The sequence below is a fragment of the Branchiostoma floridae genome, chromosome 13 (genome assembly GCF_000003815.2).
Source record: "Branchiostoma floridae strain S238N-H82 chromosome 13, Bfl_VNyyK, whole genome shotgun sequence".
NCBI classification, from domain to species: Eukaryota; Metazoa; Chordata; class Leptocardii; order Amphioxiformes; family Branchiostomatidae; genus Branchiostoma; species Branchiostoma floridae.
In genome coordinates, this window is record NC_049991.1 from 10,251,626 (window position 1) to 10,269,665 (window position 18,040).

General features: G+C 41.3%; 1 protein-coding gene and 1 long non-coding RNA gene across 2 annotated transcripts; one reads left to right on the forward strand and one right to left on the reverse strand.

The window, feature by feature from the left end:
- Positions 1-253: 253 nt before the first annotated feature.
- Positions 254-13,587, reverse strand: LOC118428493 (autocrine proliferation repressor protein A-like). The gene is made up of 15 exons (XM_035838577.1): positions 13,383-13,587; positions 4,642-4,762; positions 4,187-4,249; positions 3,991-4,039; positions 3,460-3,573; positions 3,207-3,299; positions 3,004-3,093; positions 2,662-2,791; positions 2,404-2,521; positions 2,019-2,106; positions 1,841-1,879; positions 1,535-1,623; positions 1,216-1,306; positions 906-971; positions 254-779 (listed from the first exon to the last, which is right to left on the reverse strand). Exons 1-15 carry the CDS (start codon positions 13,585-13,587, stop codon positions 660-662), a joined length of 1,476 nt encoding a protein of 491 aa, XP_035694470.1. The 3' UTR covers positions 254-659.
- Positions 13,588-15,242: 1,655 nt separating this feature from the next.
- Positions 15,243-17,807, forward strand: LOC118428761. Its single transcript, XR_004832686.1, has 4 exons — positions 15,243-16,585; positions 17,061-17,141; positions 17,252-17,472; positions 17,658-17,807. It is a non-coding gene; the product is annotated as an uncharacterized LOC118428761 (long non-coding RNA).
- Positions 17,808-18,040: the final 233 nt, after the last annotated feature.

An 18,040-nucleotide genomic window follows, 5' to 3' on the forward strand; every position in this document is an offset into this window, starting at 1 on the left:
CAAAACCGCCGGCTGCAAAGCCAAACATGATGAAAATGTTGTGTCTACCCAACATCCTAGCTTGAGCAGCTTTTACCACACAGATATATTTACAGAAACATCACAAGTCACTACACTATATACTTTTCTATCCAGGCGTCATCCTGTGATGTATGCACTACATATTATACTGCTACTGAGGTAGCTGACTAAAAGCAGGAAATAGAACTATAATTGTAAAAAAAAAGATACAAAAGAAGCGAATTTTGACATGCAGATGGAAGAAGTTTACTGAAACAATGGAATTTTTTTGTCTTCGTTCAACATTTGTCTCGTATAATCATCATTTACTGACAATGACTATCAGTGAGATTCTTAAGAAGCCATGAGGAATAGTTTTCTAGTAAAAGTCTCCGGATACCAAAACTGCTGTAACAGAACACACAAAAATTGCTTTGTTAACATTATACCAGTATTCGTTTGTAGGTTATTATCATTTGCTAACTTGTTATAACCAGACGGCAGCGTGGTCCGCTACTGTCATATTGTATTGCGTGCATTGACTATGATTGACTTGTGTATATTCCAAAAGCCTTCTCCCGTACAAACAACATGTTTAAGGTGTGTGTTAAGAACCTCAATGAGGCACTTTCAGAAACAGATAACCCAAGGTGATGGTTCTAGAGTAGAGTTCCCCTGCAGTCTGCCCCGTGGCACTCTGGGAAGGGGAATGTCTCCGGAATGATGTGCACCTCGGTGGTGAACTCAAGAGCAGTTCCATGGGGAGCCGGGAACGTGGCCTGGGGAACAACAGGATGATCACTATACCTTTAATACACTGCTGAAAGAAGTGCTGGTATCAACTGTAAATGATGATAACATATCTCTCTTGAAACGTTACCCCACAAACTCTATGCTTGACCCACCTGTATAAAGAACGCCAGCCACCCGACAGCAGGGATATCAAACTCTGCAACGTACGTTCCGTTTCCCTGAAGAACAAAATGATGATCGTACATGTTCCATAATTAAACATTGTATGCTTGTTGTCAGACAATTGCTTTGAAACAGGAACACGTTTCATGTTTTTATTTTACCACATTTCTATACATAACTGCATATCAAACGCTTGAGGGTCTATCAATTCAGTTCACCTAAAGTCGGTCTTAGCAAAATGCAGGCTCAGTTACCTTTAACCATCGCTACTGTTGGTAGAACATCGTGAGGAAAACGTACCATATCCTGCACGTCCTGAGGCAGCCAGATGACGGGGTGCGGCTGTGGTTTCGTCTCTCCGGGCGGCTGATTTACCAGTCGGAAGTCTCGTCTGGGGAAACAGATTCCTTTGTATCGCTAAAGAACTAAACAGTCTTTTGCCACTATCTACCCAAAGCAACCCCTCCATGTATCAAAATCTCACGGTAGTTCTTAGCACCTTTGTACTTTCCTTATTATTATTTGTTGTTTGTACCTGCAATTAGCCCTCGGGCATGAACTTGCAATAAACATACATATTATATATATATATACAAATGAATGCAGCCCGGCTACTAACCTTTTCCCATCAAGTGTGCGAGCGTGGAAGGACTGGATGTTCATAGGTTTTATGTTAGTGTGTAGTGTTATCATCCCGCTTGTTGTGCCCTGAAACATGTTTAGACAAATTAATGACAAACGTTATACCGTGCGTTTCGTCGTAATTTTCGCTAGCTCCTTCATTTGACTTGCACTCATCCGACTAAGTCTATTGCTTCGCAGAGAAAATATATCAGATTTCTTACTTTAAGGCCAAAAGATAGAGATCATGATAAGGATTGCCAAATATAAAAAAAAGCGATGGCCACCAGAACACAGGACTAACCGTTTGTCTCGTCCACGTCATCTTTGGTCGGGGTGAGTCCTGTGGGTAAACAGCTTTGTGGTATTAACTTCACAAGGAAGGACAAAAACGGTATACGTTAAAGAATGCCTCCTGGACACCTACTGATAACAGACTTCAACATTTAGCACAAAGGGGAAGCATGAAATTGCAACAGTACCTCAACCAGACTGAGGAAAAACGTCCGGATTCCAAAGAACAGGCTGATTTCATGACCCGCCATAGTGTGTTCAGCATTTGGTATCCACCTGTACGTGTTTGACAAGCACATTTGGTCAAATCTGAACATACGACGTTTAAAAAATACTAGTGTATCACTTATCTGTCCAATGATTCAGTGTTGTAGTATTCATATCTATTTTGTGCATAACAAATCGTATCAAGCCACGTGTAAATTTTACTCACACGTTCAATCGGAAAAAAACGTTTGAATTTCAAAATTGATTTTTCACAAGAGTGCCGCTTAGATTTCTTGTACAATTCATTCAGTCATCAAAGGGTTTGTTAATAACAACAGGAGTCAAAAGATATGTTCTTAGACTTGCCTTCTATACTTCTCTCCTTCCAACTGGTCCCAGTAGAAGTAGGAATCATCCGGCATGAAGAACTCGTCACCTCCCGAGCCAATGATGTACTTAGGCATCGTCAGGCGATCTTTATATGCTGGAAAAAATTATTTGTAAAGAAAAGGGATCACCTTTGAATCATACAAGCACATGAGTGTTATCCATTGACCATATCTATCGCTACCATTACAAAATGTCGTTTATAATCTCTCTCTACTATCACAAAAGTAGCCTTACCGAGTGGGTCAATGATGGCTGCCATTTTCTCGAAATTCGGATCGTCAAGCCGAGCTGTGATGTTGATGTCATAGTAGTCACCAAAGGCAAACGTCCAACCTCCCAGTGTTCGGTAAAAGTGGTGCAGATTCTGTTCATGATTTTAGAAGAAAAATTAATTGCTTTAATTTCTTTCATTGCTTCTTTTTACGACAAGACATAAGCATCGTAGAGACTTTGAAATTAAGCTTTCGTGCTGTTGCAGAATTTTCTCGATCAAGAAGGACATAGACGCTGAAAACACATCTTGGTTGGACGCAAACAGATGAGACAATAGCAAATAGCTAATGATTTCTATTCTACCTTTTGCATGTTCAGGAGATCCATGACAATAGGGACTATAGCGAACACCCTCTTGTCTACCACAGCAGTGGTCCACGTGGTCCAACCGCGCTGTGAGGAAACAACAGTTATACTGTCAATGCAACGCTTAGGTTGCAGCATGTAGATAGATTCATTTCAAGTAAACTAAATTGCGTTGAGGACGAAATGGTGATATCATATACCTTTGACGCTCCTGCCACCAGAAACTTCTCCGGCTGATTCCCCGTCATTTTCTTCACAAAGTCTTGCACTGTGTCCATCGCCCGCACAGCTGCCTTCAAGAGAGAGTTCAACATGATCAATAACGACTAACATAACACCAGCTACATTAACAGACTTGCGCAATAAGGATAATGCATGATAACTCTAACAAGGATTATGGGAATCTCTCATACTGTAGAACATTCTATTGAATGAGAAACAAGGACATGTTACCTTTGTCATAGGGTTCCTGAGCAGCCAGTCGGGCTGGTCCGGGTTGTCCAGGAAATGTTTCCACGTGTACGCGATGATGGCGTCTTCTGATCGGCTCTTTTGTAGTGAATCGTTCTGAAACAAGAGTCAAACGTGGAGTTGTAGAGAGAAATGAGACAAGAAAGCATACAAAGGATGGCATAATGATCAATGTACTAGCCAAACATGAAGAAGAATTTTATTGCGCAACGATCGTACACGGTACAATGTATGGCAGAAAAAAAGAAGAAACAAACTTATCATCCTAATTACTAAAGCAAGTATTAAACATAGTACATATGCAGATTATGAATACAGAATGAAATTTGACATCCTTATTTCTAAAACAATGAGAGCTACCCTAAAACATTGTACTACAATCGAGTGGGGCTAATTATGAGTTTCGGCATTTTGTCTTCCATTTGTTAATGATTAACAAGTAAGAAAACCTTTCAAGAGGTAAGTCTACATTGTACAACTTTTTTTGCTCGAGCTAATATTCAAGGCATTTACCTTAAACAGGATACTTTGGTTTGGTATCTGTTTCAAGTCCGCGCTGACACTAGGGAAAGACAGAATCGGTAATTTCTCTTTGCCATTCATATATCACCTCGTTTGTTGCATTGCTCAATTGCAAATTAATGATCCCAATACTTTGTGATGCTATACATTTATGTCTACTGTAATATAGTAGTAATTCATTTCATACCTTCCTGTTGACACCGCAAACATTTGGGTCAGGTCGATGAAGTTGTCGTTATAGTTGGGAAGGCTAAAGGATAAAAAGGATAGAGGTAATCTGCATATTCCGCAACTTTTGAACTGTAAAAACACGACCAAGCACTACTTGAACCACTTATCAGAAAAAACTGACAGTGCACACTCAAAGAGGAATAATATCGCGTTGTTGTTGTTATCAATAATAAGGAAGGAATACGAATGACAGCGGAAGAGGTGACAATGCTCTATTTTTCATAGAGGGGAACGGTAAAGGATAAACATAAATCTGTATGTTGCAAGTTGCCCACGGTAAAAACACGAACGATGAATACTTGAACCACTTATCAGTCAATCAAACAGAGCAAACTCAAGAGGAATAAAATCACGTCCTAAAATTACAAAGAAAACACACAAATGAACGGGAAGATGTGACAATGACGATACCTTTCCGGGTTTTCATTATCGTCTTGTTCTATGAACATAAACCCGGCCTCAGGGTGGGTGATGTTGTCTGGGATAGTGACGGTCAGGAAGTGCCACCAGATCGGGCGGCTAACTTCCTCTTCTGTAAGTGCGTAAAAGCAAAGAGAGTTTTCAAAGATATGTAAGCAATTTCACTATGTATATGTACACCTAAATTTAGATTGGAAATTGTCTGTTGGATTTCTGTGCATTATCAAGAGCCCCAGAGTAGAGTATTATTTATAAGCAAAAAATAAAGAAAGGTCTCCGACGTTTATGCAGTCCATAAACATAATTTGTACCGGTTTAGAAAGGTCATGACTATCAAATATCATGAGGTAAACAACATAAAAAAGGAACATGAACTAAATTACAACCGGAACTACATCGTTCAAGGGTTTACATTTTATTAGTATAGTATAGTATAGTAACGCCTTAAGCTTACTTGTAAATAGTTACTCGCTGCTCTTTTGGTAATTGATGCTGTAGAAATACCTACCCCGTACAGTCATTACTATCATCAATCCAAACTACTTTTTGATTCTTTACACACTATCTGTATCTGTGTCTATATAGCCGGTATAACCGCCGTTCGGCGTAACACACCAGCTTCGCAGGCACGCGGCGCGACAGCAGCTGGTTATATTACACCGAACGACCGGTCACACCTAGCTGTTGCACATCTATCTGCAAGCTTTCTTTAAAGCTGCACAGGGAAGATGCCCCTACTGTACTTGGTGATATGAGGTAAACTACATAACGTAGCATAAATGGAATTCTGGTGTCGCATGAATACCTTTTTTCCTAACACAAGCCGAATCTAAGAAAAAACTCTTACAAATCGTGGATTTGATTTTCATTCTCAAACTTAAATATTTTCAGTGGAGATATAGCATATGACGTTTTGCTAAATTAATCTTCATCTCGTGAAACAAAGCTAGAGGTGAAAAAAACTTACAACTGGGGGCAACTTATTCAATGTTATGTCTCAGCCTAGATATCTACAGCCTGTGTTACCTCACCTGACAGCCATTGTTGTGAGGTCATGTTGAGGAGGTACATGGTGTAACCGGGACCCTTCAGACGCCATTCCAACACCTCGTGGTAGGAGTAGTGAGGGTCCGGCTTGTTGACGTAGTCGTCCAGCGGGGTGGTCAGTACACCGGGCGAAACACTGACCAGCACAAACAGCAGGAACAGAACCGAACAACCGCTCTCCGCAGACATGATTGTAGAATGCGCCCGGGATATGGAGGTCATTTTATATAAAAGGTATGCAAATGCAATGGACTTTGTTTCATGTTATCTTGGGGTCAAAAGGTCTGTTTATACAGACATAGGACCTGTTATATGAAGAGTGGAACAATGACGTAACAGCCTACAGGTAAGATAGCAGACGACGTCAGTGGTGCAGTAGAGGGAATAGCTTGGTTTACGTCCATATGCATGGATTATGTTGATGAGTCGCTCACTGATTGGATGTGTATCTTTATATCCCGTTTAGAAATTAATCCTTGAATAGGTTGGTTCGTAAAAGATTTGATTAATGACATTTCGCCAAATATCTGTCTCCGTATGACCTGTAAAATTATAAGTAAGTCAGCAGTGTAGTGTGAGTGTGTGTGTGTGTGTGTGTGTGTGTGTGTGTGTGTGTGTGTGTGTGTGTGTGTTGGGGGGGGGGGGTTATGGGTGCGAGGGGGGTTGAGAGAGTAGCTTGGTTGATGTTCACGGAATATCTATTCGTCGATCGCTAGCTGATCATCATCAGATGTGTGTCATTTATGTCCATCGGCTTCAGTGCCATGATGAAAAAGTAATGGGAATTTTAAAGAGCTACCTGATTCCCTATGTATCTATTACCATATACAGTAGACATATAATATCTAATAAAATAATGAGTTCACTACATTTATGAATCTTCCATTTAGGCGGAAACCTGAACCAATGCACATTGGATACAGCTATTGTATTTCTCATCGAGAAACCAAATCGTTTATTGACATATTCGCATGTCTTGCTTCTCCATCCTAAAAAGACGCAGCAGAATGTACATACAGGGGGAAGGTGTATATTATTAGTCTCCAGGCAGACCCTACGGTGCCTAAAGAGATAGTATCAAAGCTGGCAAAGGTGTATAGCCGGCCAAAGGGAGGTAGCCGGCCAAACGGAGTCAAACGGGCACCGGTGCCGCTATACCAAGTCCCTTGCGAGCTTTGATACTATTTCCAGGGGTGCCTAAGCATTTACACGAACCCTATGAAATTCGTACGAATATTGAATGAATGAATGAATGAAAGACCTTTATTGTACATTCATGCCTCGACGGGCTAGGTACAGGTCACTGATAACAGGCATGACTGATAACAGAATAACAAATATATGAGAAAACAACAGGATACAATTTAACTAGTTGAAGGTACTAAGCTAACAGGATGGTCGACATCTTCTCACACGAATCACTATGCGAAAACGCACGAATATTATGAAATTCGCACGAATCACTATGCAAAAACGCACGAATATTATGAAATTCGCACGAATCACTATGTGATACACACGAACCTTATGAGATTTGCACGAACCTTATGCGAAATTGCGCTAAATTGCGCAACCACTGCCGGGGTCACGTGACAGACGGAGCGGGATTTTCAAGATGGCGGCTTCGATCGGCGGCGACGGAAAATACGATGTAACACGCCGAAATGAAGCAAAACAGTAGCTCACAGGCTATCAAATACATCTTTGCGACGGTAAATGTCCATTCCATGCCTTGAAATATAAATATCACGGGTAGAAATTCTCAAAATCATGCCTCCTCCCGGCCGCCGTTTTTGCATATTAAGGATCGTGCAAATCTCATAAGGTTCGTGTGAATCACATAGTGATTCGTGCGAATTTCATAATATTCGTGCGTTTTTGCATAGTGATTCGTGCGAATTTCATAATATTCGTGCGTTTTCGCATGGTGATTCGTGTGTATCACATAATATTCGTACGAATTTCATAGGGTTCGTGCAAATGCTTAGGCACCCCTGATTTCTAAGGCAAGGTAGGGTCTGCTTGGAGACTAGATTATTATGACTTCCAGTCCAACTTCTGCCTCCTACATCGCATGAAATATACATGTAGACCTTACGAAAGTCGCTGTACTTTTGTCGTGTCAATAAAGATTGTTGATATAAACATATACTGACAATCTGCCATGTCTACTATTTAGTAAAATCCTTCCATCAAAATCAGGGGACAAAATGCTTGAAACGGATCATATCAATCTTCATTTGTTCTATCAGTTTTTACAAATCATTCTTAAAATGTCTTTATAATATGTTTATATATTTATATCTTAAGCCAAATTCGCAGGCTACTCTAATGTTATGATATAGGGTATGTATCCTAAATAGAAAATTAATTATATGAATATAGAAAGGGTTTCTCTGGCACACACAACACGTTTAATAAACTGTGTCAAAAACATGAGCCAGTTTCTGAAGCACATGAACCCAGGTGACGGGTTTACACAAGAATGCCCCTGCAGTCTGCCCCGTGGCACTCTGGGAAGGGGAATGTCTCCGGAATGATGTGCACCTCGGTGGTGAACTCAAGAGCAGTTCCATGGGGAGCCGGGAACGTGGCCTGGAGAAACAACAGTGCAGGTCCCGATAACGAAGGAAAAGAGTCATCATTCTGCCTTACACAACTGATAACACAATTAATAAAATTCTACAGTATACAGAGTATGATAACGAATGTTTATCTTACTTTACAATGATGCCAAACAAACTCTAAAGTTTGCCAGTACCCACCTGTATGAAGAACGCCAGCCACCCGACAGCGGGGATATCAAACTCTGCAACGTATGTTCCATTTCCCTGCATGTATGAAGGAAAATAATTACAACTGATACACTTTCAACAAGATATTGCGATAAAAAATCAATCTTGTTTCATATTTCTACCAAAGACTTTAATCAATACTTTCACTACAGTTACCAATATCGTGATTAACGCCTTTGACTCCATATACGGACCAAGTTGCGTTCAAACATAGCTGCTACCTACATTTCTTTTAGATCAGAGAACATTGTGGTGAGCATTTACCATATCCTGCACGTCCTCAGGCAGCCAGACGATGGGCTGGGGTAGTGGACTCGGCTCTCCGGGCGGCTGATTCACCAGACGAAAATCACGTCTGGTCATGGCGAAAGAAAAGTTGTACATTTTCTTTTGTTCGCTAAGTAATTAAACACAGACACCCACGGAAACCACTCTATGTACCACATATGTTAACAGCATTACAAAAGTATATAGCGGATACTTACCTTTTACGGTCAAGTGTATGCGCGTGGAAAGACCGGATCGTCAAAGGTTTCATGTTGGTGTGTAGCGTTATTGTCCCGCTTTTTGTACCCTGAAAGAAAGTCAGAAAAAAATACAGACTAGTGCTGCACGGTGCGTTTCATCGTGATTTTCATGAGTGCATTCACATGCTCGGAATAAGTTCTAATTATCTCATTGGTTTGCACAAACCATGAGCGATATTTTCTTCTCTAATATGATTTGCAAACACAAATCAAATAATAATGATATGCAATAAACACAAATCAAACACTAGTAGTGGCAAATCGAAGTATACCGTTTGTCTCGTCCACGTCATCTTTGGCCGGGGCGAGTCCTGTCGGCATAAACATGTTTGTGGGTAAGCAACTTTGCAAACAAGGATGAGACACGACACCTTGCAGAATGTGTAGGAATAGCAGAGAGAGGACTTGAGGCAGAAAGTGAGATAGAGACCTTCTTTTTTTTTCCCAGTCGAACCTTTCCTCTCTAGTCCTATGGTCGGTCTGTCCTACACTATGCGTTTATATCTTTTATACATCTTTTATACGGTCTCTGCTGTAAAAGTAAGACGTTTTGAGAAATCTTGATTCTCAGGGTTACTGGGCTAGCGAGGTAACGCCTCCTTTCCACTAGACGGCGATCGCCCTGCGCTCTCACTGCGACCTAAATATGATATGTGTATCCTGGGTATGGCATACAAAATGTAAAAGTTTGATCAAGAAAACAACAAAACACACAAAGTATAAAACGATTTGTTTGTTTCCATACAATTCGTTGAAAGACATGTCAAATTTTAGGTCGCAGAGAGAGCGCGGTGAGAGCGCCGCCCTAGTGGAAGGGGGGGTATAAGAAACCAAGCGTATGGTCGTTTACGGTCCTGTAACATAGTTCACGCATGGGCCTAGTATGTGTCATAAAACAAAATTGATAAATAAATAAATCTTTATTGCAAATTCATGCCCAAGGGCTAATTGCATACCAAGTAATTAGTGGTATACATGATCATACTTAACAAAGAAGGAAAATGATACTCATAGATAAATCAAAAGGGAATAACGACTAATATAAATCTATTTCTACTTAAGTTATTTGATGGGTTAATACTCCATTAGCACGTACTGATTTTGAATTAACGCATATAGGGTTGGAATAAGATTAGCCAATACCTCTACAAGACTGAGGAAAAACGCCCGCAATCCAAAGAACAGGCTGATTTCATGACCCGCCATTTCATGCTCAGCATTTGGCATCCATCTGCAGGGATTTAAAAAAAAAGTAGTTCATGTATCAGTCAAATGAGACAACCTTGATGTCCTGATGATATGACGTGAAGGATAAAAGGATACGTTCGGATACCAAGACTTACCTTCTATACTTCTCTCCTTCCAACTGGTCCCAGTAGAAGTAGGAATCATCAGGCATGAAGAACTCGTCACCTCCCGTTCCAATGATGTACTTGGGCATCGTCAGACGATCCTTGTATGCTGATGTTAAATATTTGTAACTCAAGATAACATTTAGGTATATATGATACATTTCAGAAGCATAATAAATTTCAGAAGAATTTAGATGATAATGACAGCACATATGGCTCAGAATCCAACGGAAAAGTTCATCACAAAAGTCTTACCAAGTGGGTCAATGATGGCCGCCATTTTTTCGAAATTCGGATCATCCAGCCGACCAGTAATGTTGACGCCATAGTAGTCTTTAAAGGCCCACGTCCAACCACCCAGGGCTCGGTAACAGTGGTGCAGATTCTGTTCATGATTTAAATATGAATGATCTCAGACACGTCAATAGCTTCAACTTAACGTCAAGACATATACACCATTGTTTTTTCAAACAGGCATTTTGTTCCATTTTGCACATTTGACTTTTGCCACATTTGCACCGATGCCAGTAGGGGATGTAGGACCGGCTGGGTTGGGAAGCCACAAATTAGACTGACGGATACCGCGAGGGTTAGCACGGGGGTACCTCTCGGTGTGCTCACGATAAGCGTACGGCCTCTAGTTGCTACGGGGTCCCGGGCTGATTTTAAATACGTCGGTCCTCAAAATAGCCCGTAGCCATAGGGTGTTTCATGTGGCCACGTAGGGGGCACACCCGAAAGTGACAACAAAAGGTATGTGAACTTCCCGGCAAGGTCCCTTCTCCCAATCTTGACCGAAGCATTACTCGCGATCGGTAAACAAGAAAATAGCCAATGAAGCCCTCTTCCTTTCCAGTGGATTTGGATGAGACAACGACATATATATAATGATTGCCTCTCTAGTGCTAGTTCTACATACCTTTTGAAGGTTCAGGAGATCCATGACCATAGGAGCTATAGCAAACACCCTCTTGTCTACCGCAGCAGTGGTCCACGTGGTCCAACCGCGCTGTCAGGAAACATCAATAACATCGTCATTACACCGGTCAAGTAGCCATTATAACCCATTGCATGCAAAATATTCATATAACTGAAACATTGTTGATTAACTTATCTTTTTTTGTGTTAAGAAATAACATTTTCGCACACCTTTGACGCCCCTACTACCATAAACCTCTCTGGCTGACTCCCCGTCATTCTGTTGACAAAGTCTTGCACTGTGTCCATCGTCCGCACTGCTGCCTTCAAAAGATATATCAGCATGTTTTGCATGATTAATAACGAACTCAAGATACTCAAAATTTCATTGGCTACAGTTTTGGAAATAAGGGACACGAAGTGTATTGTGCAAATCGTTCAGCACGCTTATTTGTATTATACCTGACACAAAAGTACAAATATATTTGTAACCTTTGTCATAGGGTTCCTGAGCAGCCAGTCGGGCTGGTCCGGGTTGTCCAGGAAGTGTCTCCACGTGTACGCGATGATTTGGTCTTCAGCGCGACGCATTCGCTGTGGATCGTTCTGAAACGAGAAGAAAACGGAGAGATATAAAGACGTAAGATCCGTCAAAGCATGACGAGGTCGGCAAAATTGTAAATGAAGCTACGTACACCTTCAATCTATCAAAGATTTAAAAAAGGGGGGAAAATCATTAGTCGTATTACATTGTACTACTAATTATCAACAAGATAATTACCTTAAACACGAGGTGCTGGTTGGGTATCTGTGTCAATTCCACTCCGACACTAGGGAAATAAAGAATCGGTAATATAAGAGCTATCTAACAAGCAAAAATCGTGACCAAAGCTTGGTCAGAGTACGAGATCAAAACCGAAGTTCCGCTGCAGTGCCAAGGGAATCCAATAATTTTCAGTTCATCCCACAACACTCTAAATATGAAACCAATCCTTCCAGCAATTATCTTGAAAACAGACAGACAGACAGACAAGTAAATGCTGCAAAAATATAACTTCAATGAATATTTATTCTATGGAGGTATATATGATAAAAGTACTACGCTATGTCATACATACAATATATACGTATGCCTACTACACTATGTACTATTTGGACTATTTCATACCTTCCCGTTGACAGCGCAAACATATGGGTCAGTCCGATCATGTTGTCATAATGACCGGGAAGCCTAAAGGAAGAAATGATAATTAAGGAAATCTGTACAACATCACTCCAAAAATCAGAGCAAGCACATTAGCATAAATAGAATAACGCCCTTGATGACAAACGGTAAACAAATGAATGAGAAGACAATGACGATACCTTTCCGGCTCATTATTAAACCCTCCATCTATGTACATAAATGCGGCGTCAGGGTGGGACATGTTGTCTGGGACAGTGACGGTCAGGAAGTGCCACCAGATCGGACGGTCAACGTCATCCTCTGTATGTAGGAACCAACAAATCATAGAGTTTCCAATAATAAACCACAATGATTAAAAAGTATATGCACCCTCGTACAAGTTTTTGATTAAAATGGTACTAAACTCCAGAAGGAGTGTTATTTTCCAATAGATCATGTATCAGTGAATTCACAATCAGCAACCTTTTTTGCAGAATTTCACTTGTGGTGAAATACTAGTACGCGACGTGTGTTTAGATAACCCGGTAAACCCATGAAGACCCCACCCATGCCTTCTTATACGTATAGACTGTACTATTTTTGGCATAAATGAGGAATGATGTGTACACCAAGACGACCAATTAATTGTACACAAGATATCAAACAACAAATAACAATTAGGACGAGTTTTGTAAGCGAACCATTCGCCAGACCTTGTCAGACACATTACATTCAGGCATAGCCTGAGATTAACCTCATTAAAGAGTACTAAGGAGTTTAGCACAATACTGAATGCGTTTTGAAGTACGAGACTATCGTTAAATTTTTGACTTTCATTCTCCAAAGTACTGATTTCATCGCACTATATTGAATGAAGGAACGTTATTACTCAACAATCTATGGACACGGTTTGCCTGTGTAGCCTCACCTGTGAGCCATTGTTGTGAGGTCATGTTGAGGAGGTACATGGTGTAACCGGGACCCTTCAGACGCCATTCCAACACCTCGTGGTAGGAGTAGTGAGGGTCCGGCTTGTTGACGTAGTCGTCCAGCGGGGTGGTCAGTACACTGGGCGGAACAAACGCCACAAACAGTAGCAGGAACAGGACCGAACAAACGCTCTCCGCAGACATGATTGTATAATGCGCCTGGGATATGGAGGTCCATTGATATAAATGTATTCAATGGACTTTGTTTCATGTTACCTCGGGGTCAAAAGGTCTGTTTATACAGATATAGGACCTGTTATAGAAGAGAGGAACGAATACGTAACAGAGATCAAAGATCGCACGATGATGGTTCCATGCGCGATAATAGCGCCGTTCGTCGAAAGGTTGGGAATAGGGCGCAATTGTTTAAACAAAGGTCGTATGACATCGTGCGCGATGTGGTGATAAGAGCGTAATTAAGTCAATTGCAGGTGAACACAGGTAAATCGTAGGTAAAATAAGCCAACGGGGAGCGTCCTAAAATGAAAAATAGAGCTGAAATGAACGTTCAGAATTTCTCCATCGTCGTACGATTTTGTTTCCCCCATGGCCATAACAGGCTTCAATACGGTCATTTTATCCTACTGATGATGTAAACTATTCGTAAATTTTGACCACGTTGCGGTGTCTCCGCTGATATTGTTTATGTTGATAAAAAGGAGAACCATCAGTAGCAACTGTTTACAGTAGCAACCAGAAAACAGCGTTCCCATAGAAGAGCCTGCTTCCAAGGCTAGTAGCTTTATATTGGCAGGTTCAGTACCACGCGCAGGTGATGCGGACAATTGTTTGATGGCTGCATACAGGTGGGTTAATTATTACATCATATCAGCTCTAGCCTGTTGTGAGAAGAGTCTCGCAAAACAAAGGAGTGTCTAACACAGGTGAAAATGATTACTGGTCTGCGATTGGCCAAGCAATCAGTCATCCGCAGGCATCATTGGCTGTGTATGGCGACTGGTCTGCAATTGATTCAACAAGCCAGTAGTTTTCTGCAGTGTTTGCCTTGCATTGTATCTATCTATATATCAATCGATCATAAATACTTTTTCGAGCCTTGGTACCACCCGGCGACTCCTTCTTTATTCTTGCCGTCCGTGGTAAGCAAGCGAATCATTACGACTTAGTCAGCGGTAACTACAGGCATGCGCATTTCCAGCTGCAGTACTGTAATGTTTATCAACCGCTGCCCCTATTCGTGCGTTGCAATTAATTTCATTACGTCAGATAACCAATCGTGCGAGTGCATTTTTGGACCAATGACGCTGTGGGGATTTTCTAGACTAGACCAATCGTGAGCCAGCTCCTGTGTTCACCTGTCTAAAATTCCAGACACCGTCGCGTCATTTGTCTGGTAGCTGTCTGAGTTGACGGACATATAAACCTCACAGCTTCCCAGCACAGAACAACATCACGGCCGCTGTGTGAGAGCGTCCTTTGTACTTCGAGCGCCCTACTTTAGATAACAGGTTAGTATGGTCGTTCTTCACAGAATGCCCTTATACGTTTTGTATAAATTATCGTCAGTACATGTCAATATTCGGTAACGCCTACGTTAACGTTGGATTCCTTTGTGACCGTCGGAGGTTACAAAACTAGCTGCACTTACATGTAAGGCATTCTAGTACTATTTTGTCTTTATAATTTATTTGACCTTAGTCTGTCTCGACCTTATTTGTAATTGTTATTTCACTTTCCAGGATCTTCTTGGCGCCGTCAAGCCCGAATCAACTGCAGCTGCAATGTCCCTGGTGGGACTTATCCTGGTGAGAGGTTGCCCAATGTCCTCTCCACGGTTAGCTGTACGGTGACGTCCAGAAACATCGGTGTACGGCCTGCCAAGGGACCTGAAAAGATAAGTTCTTGTGTATTTTCTGGGGTGTGACTATATACAAACATATTGCAAAGATGGACGGGTTCTCAATATGTCGTCGGCATGATAGATAATTTGTGTGGCCTTTTGCGTATTATAAATCGTATAGTATAACAAAGCAAGAAGACTGTCTCGACCTAATTGTAATAATTACGTTTTGTTGCTTCCAGAATCTTATCGATGTCATCATGCCCGGATCAAGATCGGTGTACGACTTGCCAAGGGACCTGGAACTAAGTTAAGTTCTCAATATATGTTTCTTATGTGGTGTGCAATGTCGCAGATATAGGCTGGGATTAACTTGTCGTTGGCATGATAGGAAGTAAATTGTGATGTTTCGTTAACTGAGCAAATTCTTGGTGGTAAGGTGCTTGTGTGTGTTTTGTTGACCTGCCAAGTGATGTTACTTGTAGGGGTTTATATTATAGTAGGCGTTTATGTTATACTTATTAGGACATTTTGTAAATAGAGGCTCCTTTTGCATCCAGGGCTTCAGTCCGTTTCTGTGGTGTACAGGCTTGGTGTGTGGCTGGTTTGGTTTTTGTGGCTATGTCGATGGCCACAGAAATTCAGGCATTTTTTGTAAATTCTGTTCTTTACAAAACAGGGTTTTCCCTGGTTCACCATCTGTTGTCATTTCTGTTTTATGTCATGGTCAGTGGTTGTCGGGGACCTAGACCATTACATAATCTGCCTCGTGTCGTTTTCTTGGGTCCCGAACCAAGAGAACGACACAGGCCAGAAAGGAAGACAGGTGGCTGAAGAGCCAATTCAATGTTATATAGAATATAGTTTATTCCTTTACTAACATATTAGACTTCTCGGCGTCAACACAGTCACAGAAACTGAATCGGCTATGCATTGGGCTTGTATATCGCAGAAACAGACTGAAGCATTGTGTACAGAAGTAGCCATTAGTCTCAAAAATTAATCCAAAATAAACGGCAACATTACTTGGTATTTCATCAAAGCGCACTCAGCACCCTGCCACCCCTCAGTACTATTTCTATGTTAAATCTAAATTGAAATTATAATCGTAACTTCCTGTCATGCCCCAACACGTAGTTAAGCTTTCATTAAGTGTTAGGTATAGTCTTTACCATAGTTCTGAGTTAGGTTTTTAATTCATTGTCTTGTCTTTTCTTTTCTTTTCAACCGAGGATCATCGCACCGTAAGAAGAAATGTCTGCACGCGGAAAGGGTGGCCAGGACTGGTGAAGGAAGGTGCCGAACGTGAACAATAGCAGTCTTTCCCACACATCTGACAAGGTATCGTACTGTACTATACGGAAGCACACAGTTTTTAACTGTAGGACAATAGTCTTTGTCAATGAATGACTTTCTCCGTTGTGTCGGCTAGTTAAAATGTACCGTTTCATTTTCAATTTTCGTACCTGAATATCACTCTGTATAGTAGTAACGTTAAATAGTAGTATTTGGGGTGACCAGTTTCCAAGTACTTCTCAATGCGCAGCAGGACTTGAACCTTTTGTGCTTGGTGCAACGATGCTGCATTTCACATATATAAGATGCCACATGTCTGTTCCTTCTACCGATTTGGTAGAAATGTTTGGATTTCATAAGTGAGGAAAGGAGCTGGGTAACTAATGGGGGTGTAAAGCGTCACCGTTACTGAAAGTGCTTCGTGACAACATCCGGTGTATCAAGCACCAAGCATTTTATTCACTTTGTTTTTCGTTCGTTTGTTGACCATTTGCCACACTTGCTGCACCTTGTTTCCCAGGCCGCGATGCACCGTGAGGCACATTGTCCTGTACTGTGTGTGGAAGCCACGGAGGCATGAGTCTTTCCCGACATAGACAAGGTATTGTACTGTATTGTGTTTCCAGTTCCTACTTGCCAATGAACACGAGTTGACCCTTTTGTGTTTGTTGTAGTAGTGAGGCAGCTGATGCATCCCTATTTCTTTTACAGATATCACAGAAATGTGTCTGGAAAGGTGAACAAGGGAGGTACCACGTGGACAGTCACTGAAGGCGCTTCACAACATCCGGGGAGACAATGGTCTTGACTGAAGCCTTCTTGGTGCCTCCAGTTGCGGGTTTGCTTGGAAGTCTTCATCAGCTTCTTCAGAAGACATTCCATGACGTTTAGATGACTTGATCGGCACGCAGCCTTTCCACACATTTGACAAGGTAATTAGTTTGATAACAGACTACCTATAGCATTAGCCTTGTTGGTACCATGCATAATGAAAAAGATTTTTATTATCAAATTTAGGATAGATATGACATGTAATGTGTGCCTTTTTGGTGGACATGGCCTGAACAATGCTCCTTATAACTTGATACATGTCTTTCTTTTATCGCAACCCTTACAGCAATGTCTGGGCGTCATGTTGGAAAATGTCTGGACGTCGTGAGGAAGGAAGGAAGGAAACGAGCTGGGAAATGGAGGTGTAAAGCGTCACCGTCACTGTCACTGTAACTGAGGGTGCTTCGTGACAATATCAAGTGCATCACCAAGCCAAGGAGGTATGTAGTCTTTTACAGACACATAACAAGGTGTTGTGTTGTAATGTGTTGTGTGAAAGCAATAGAATAGCTATATTTATCAATGAATGATTGTCCTTGTGACTTGGCAAATTTAAGGTTAACTGTTTCAATGTTTGGATCTGAACAATGCTTTAGTAGTAGAGTTTTCTTTAAATTTTCTTTTAGGACTGGTTGCAGAGTTTAGGTGTGGAGGCAGCAAATGTGTGCT

Bases quoted from the DNA above. Each gene is read 5' to 3' on its own strand.
- LOC118428493 (XM_035838577.1), bottom strand. From the start codon at position 13,587: ATGTCTGCGGAGAGCGTTTGTTCGGTCCTGTTCCTGCTACTGTTTGTG. The intron at 4,040-4,186 runs GTATGAAATGAA...GTCTTTCCCTAG, and splicing joins TTTGCGGTGTCAACAGGAAG to TGTCAGCGCGGACTTGAAAC. The intron at 3,300-3,459 runs GTAACATGTCCT...TCTCTCTTGAAG, and splicing joins TCAGGAACCCTATGACAAAG to GCAGCTGTGCGGGCGATGGA.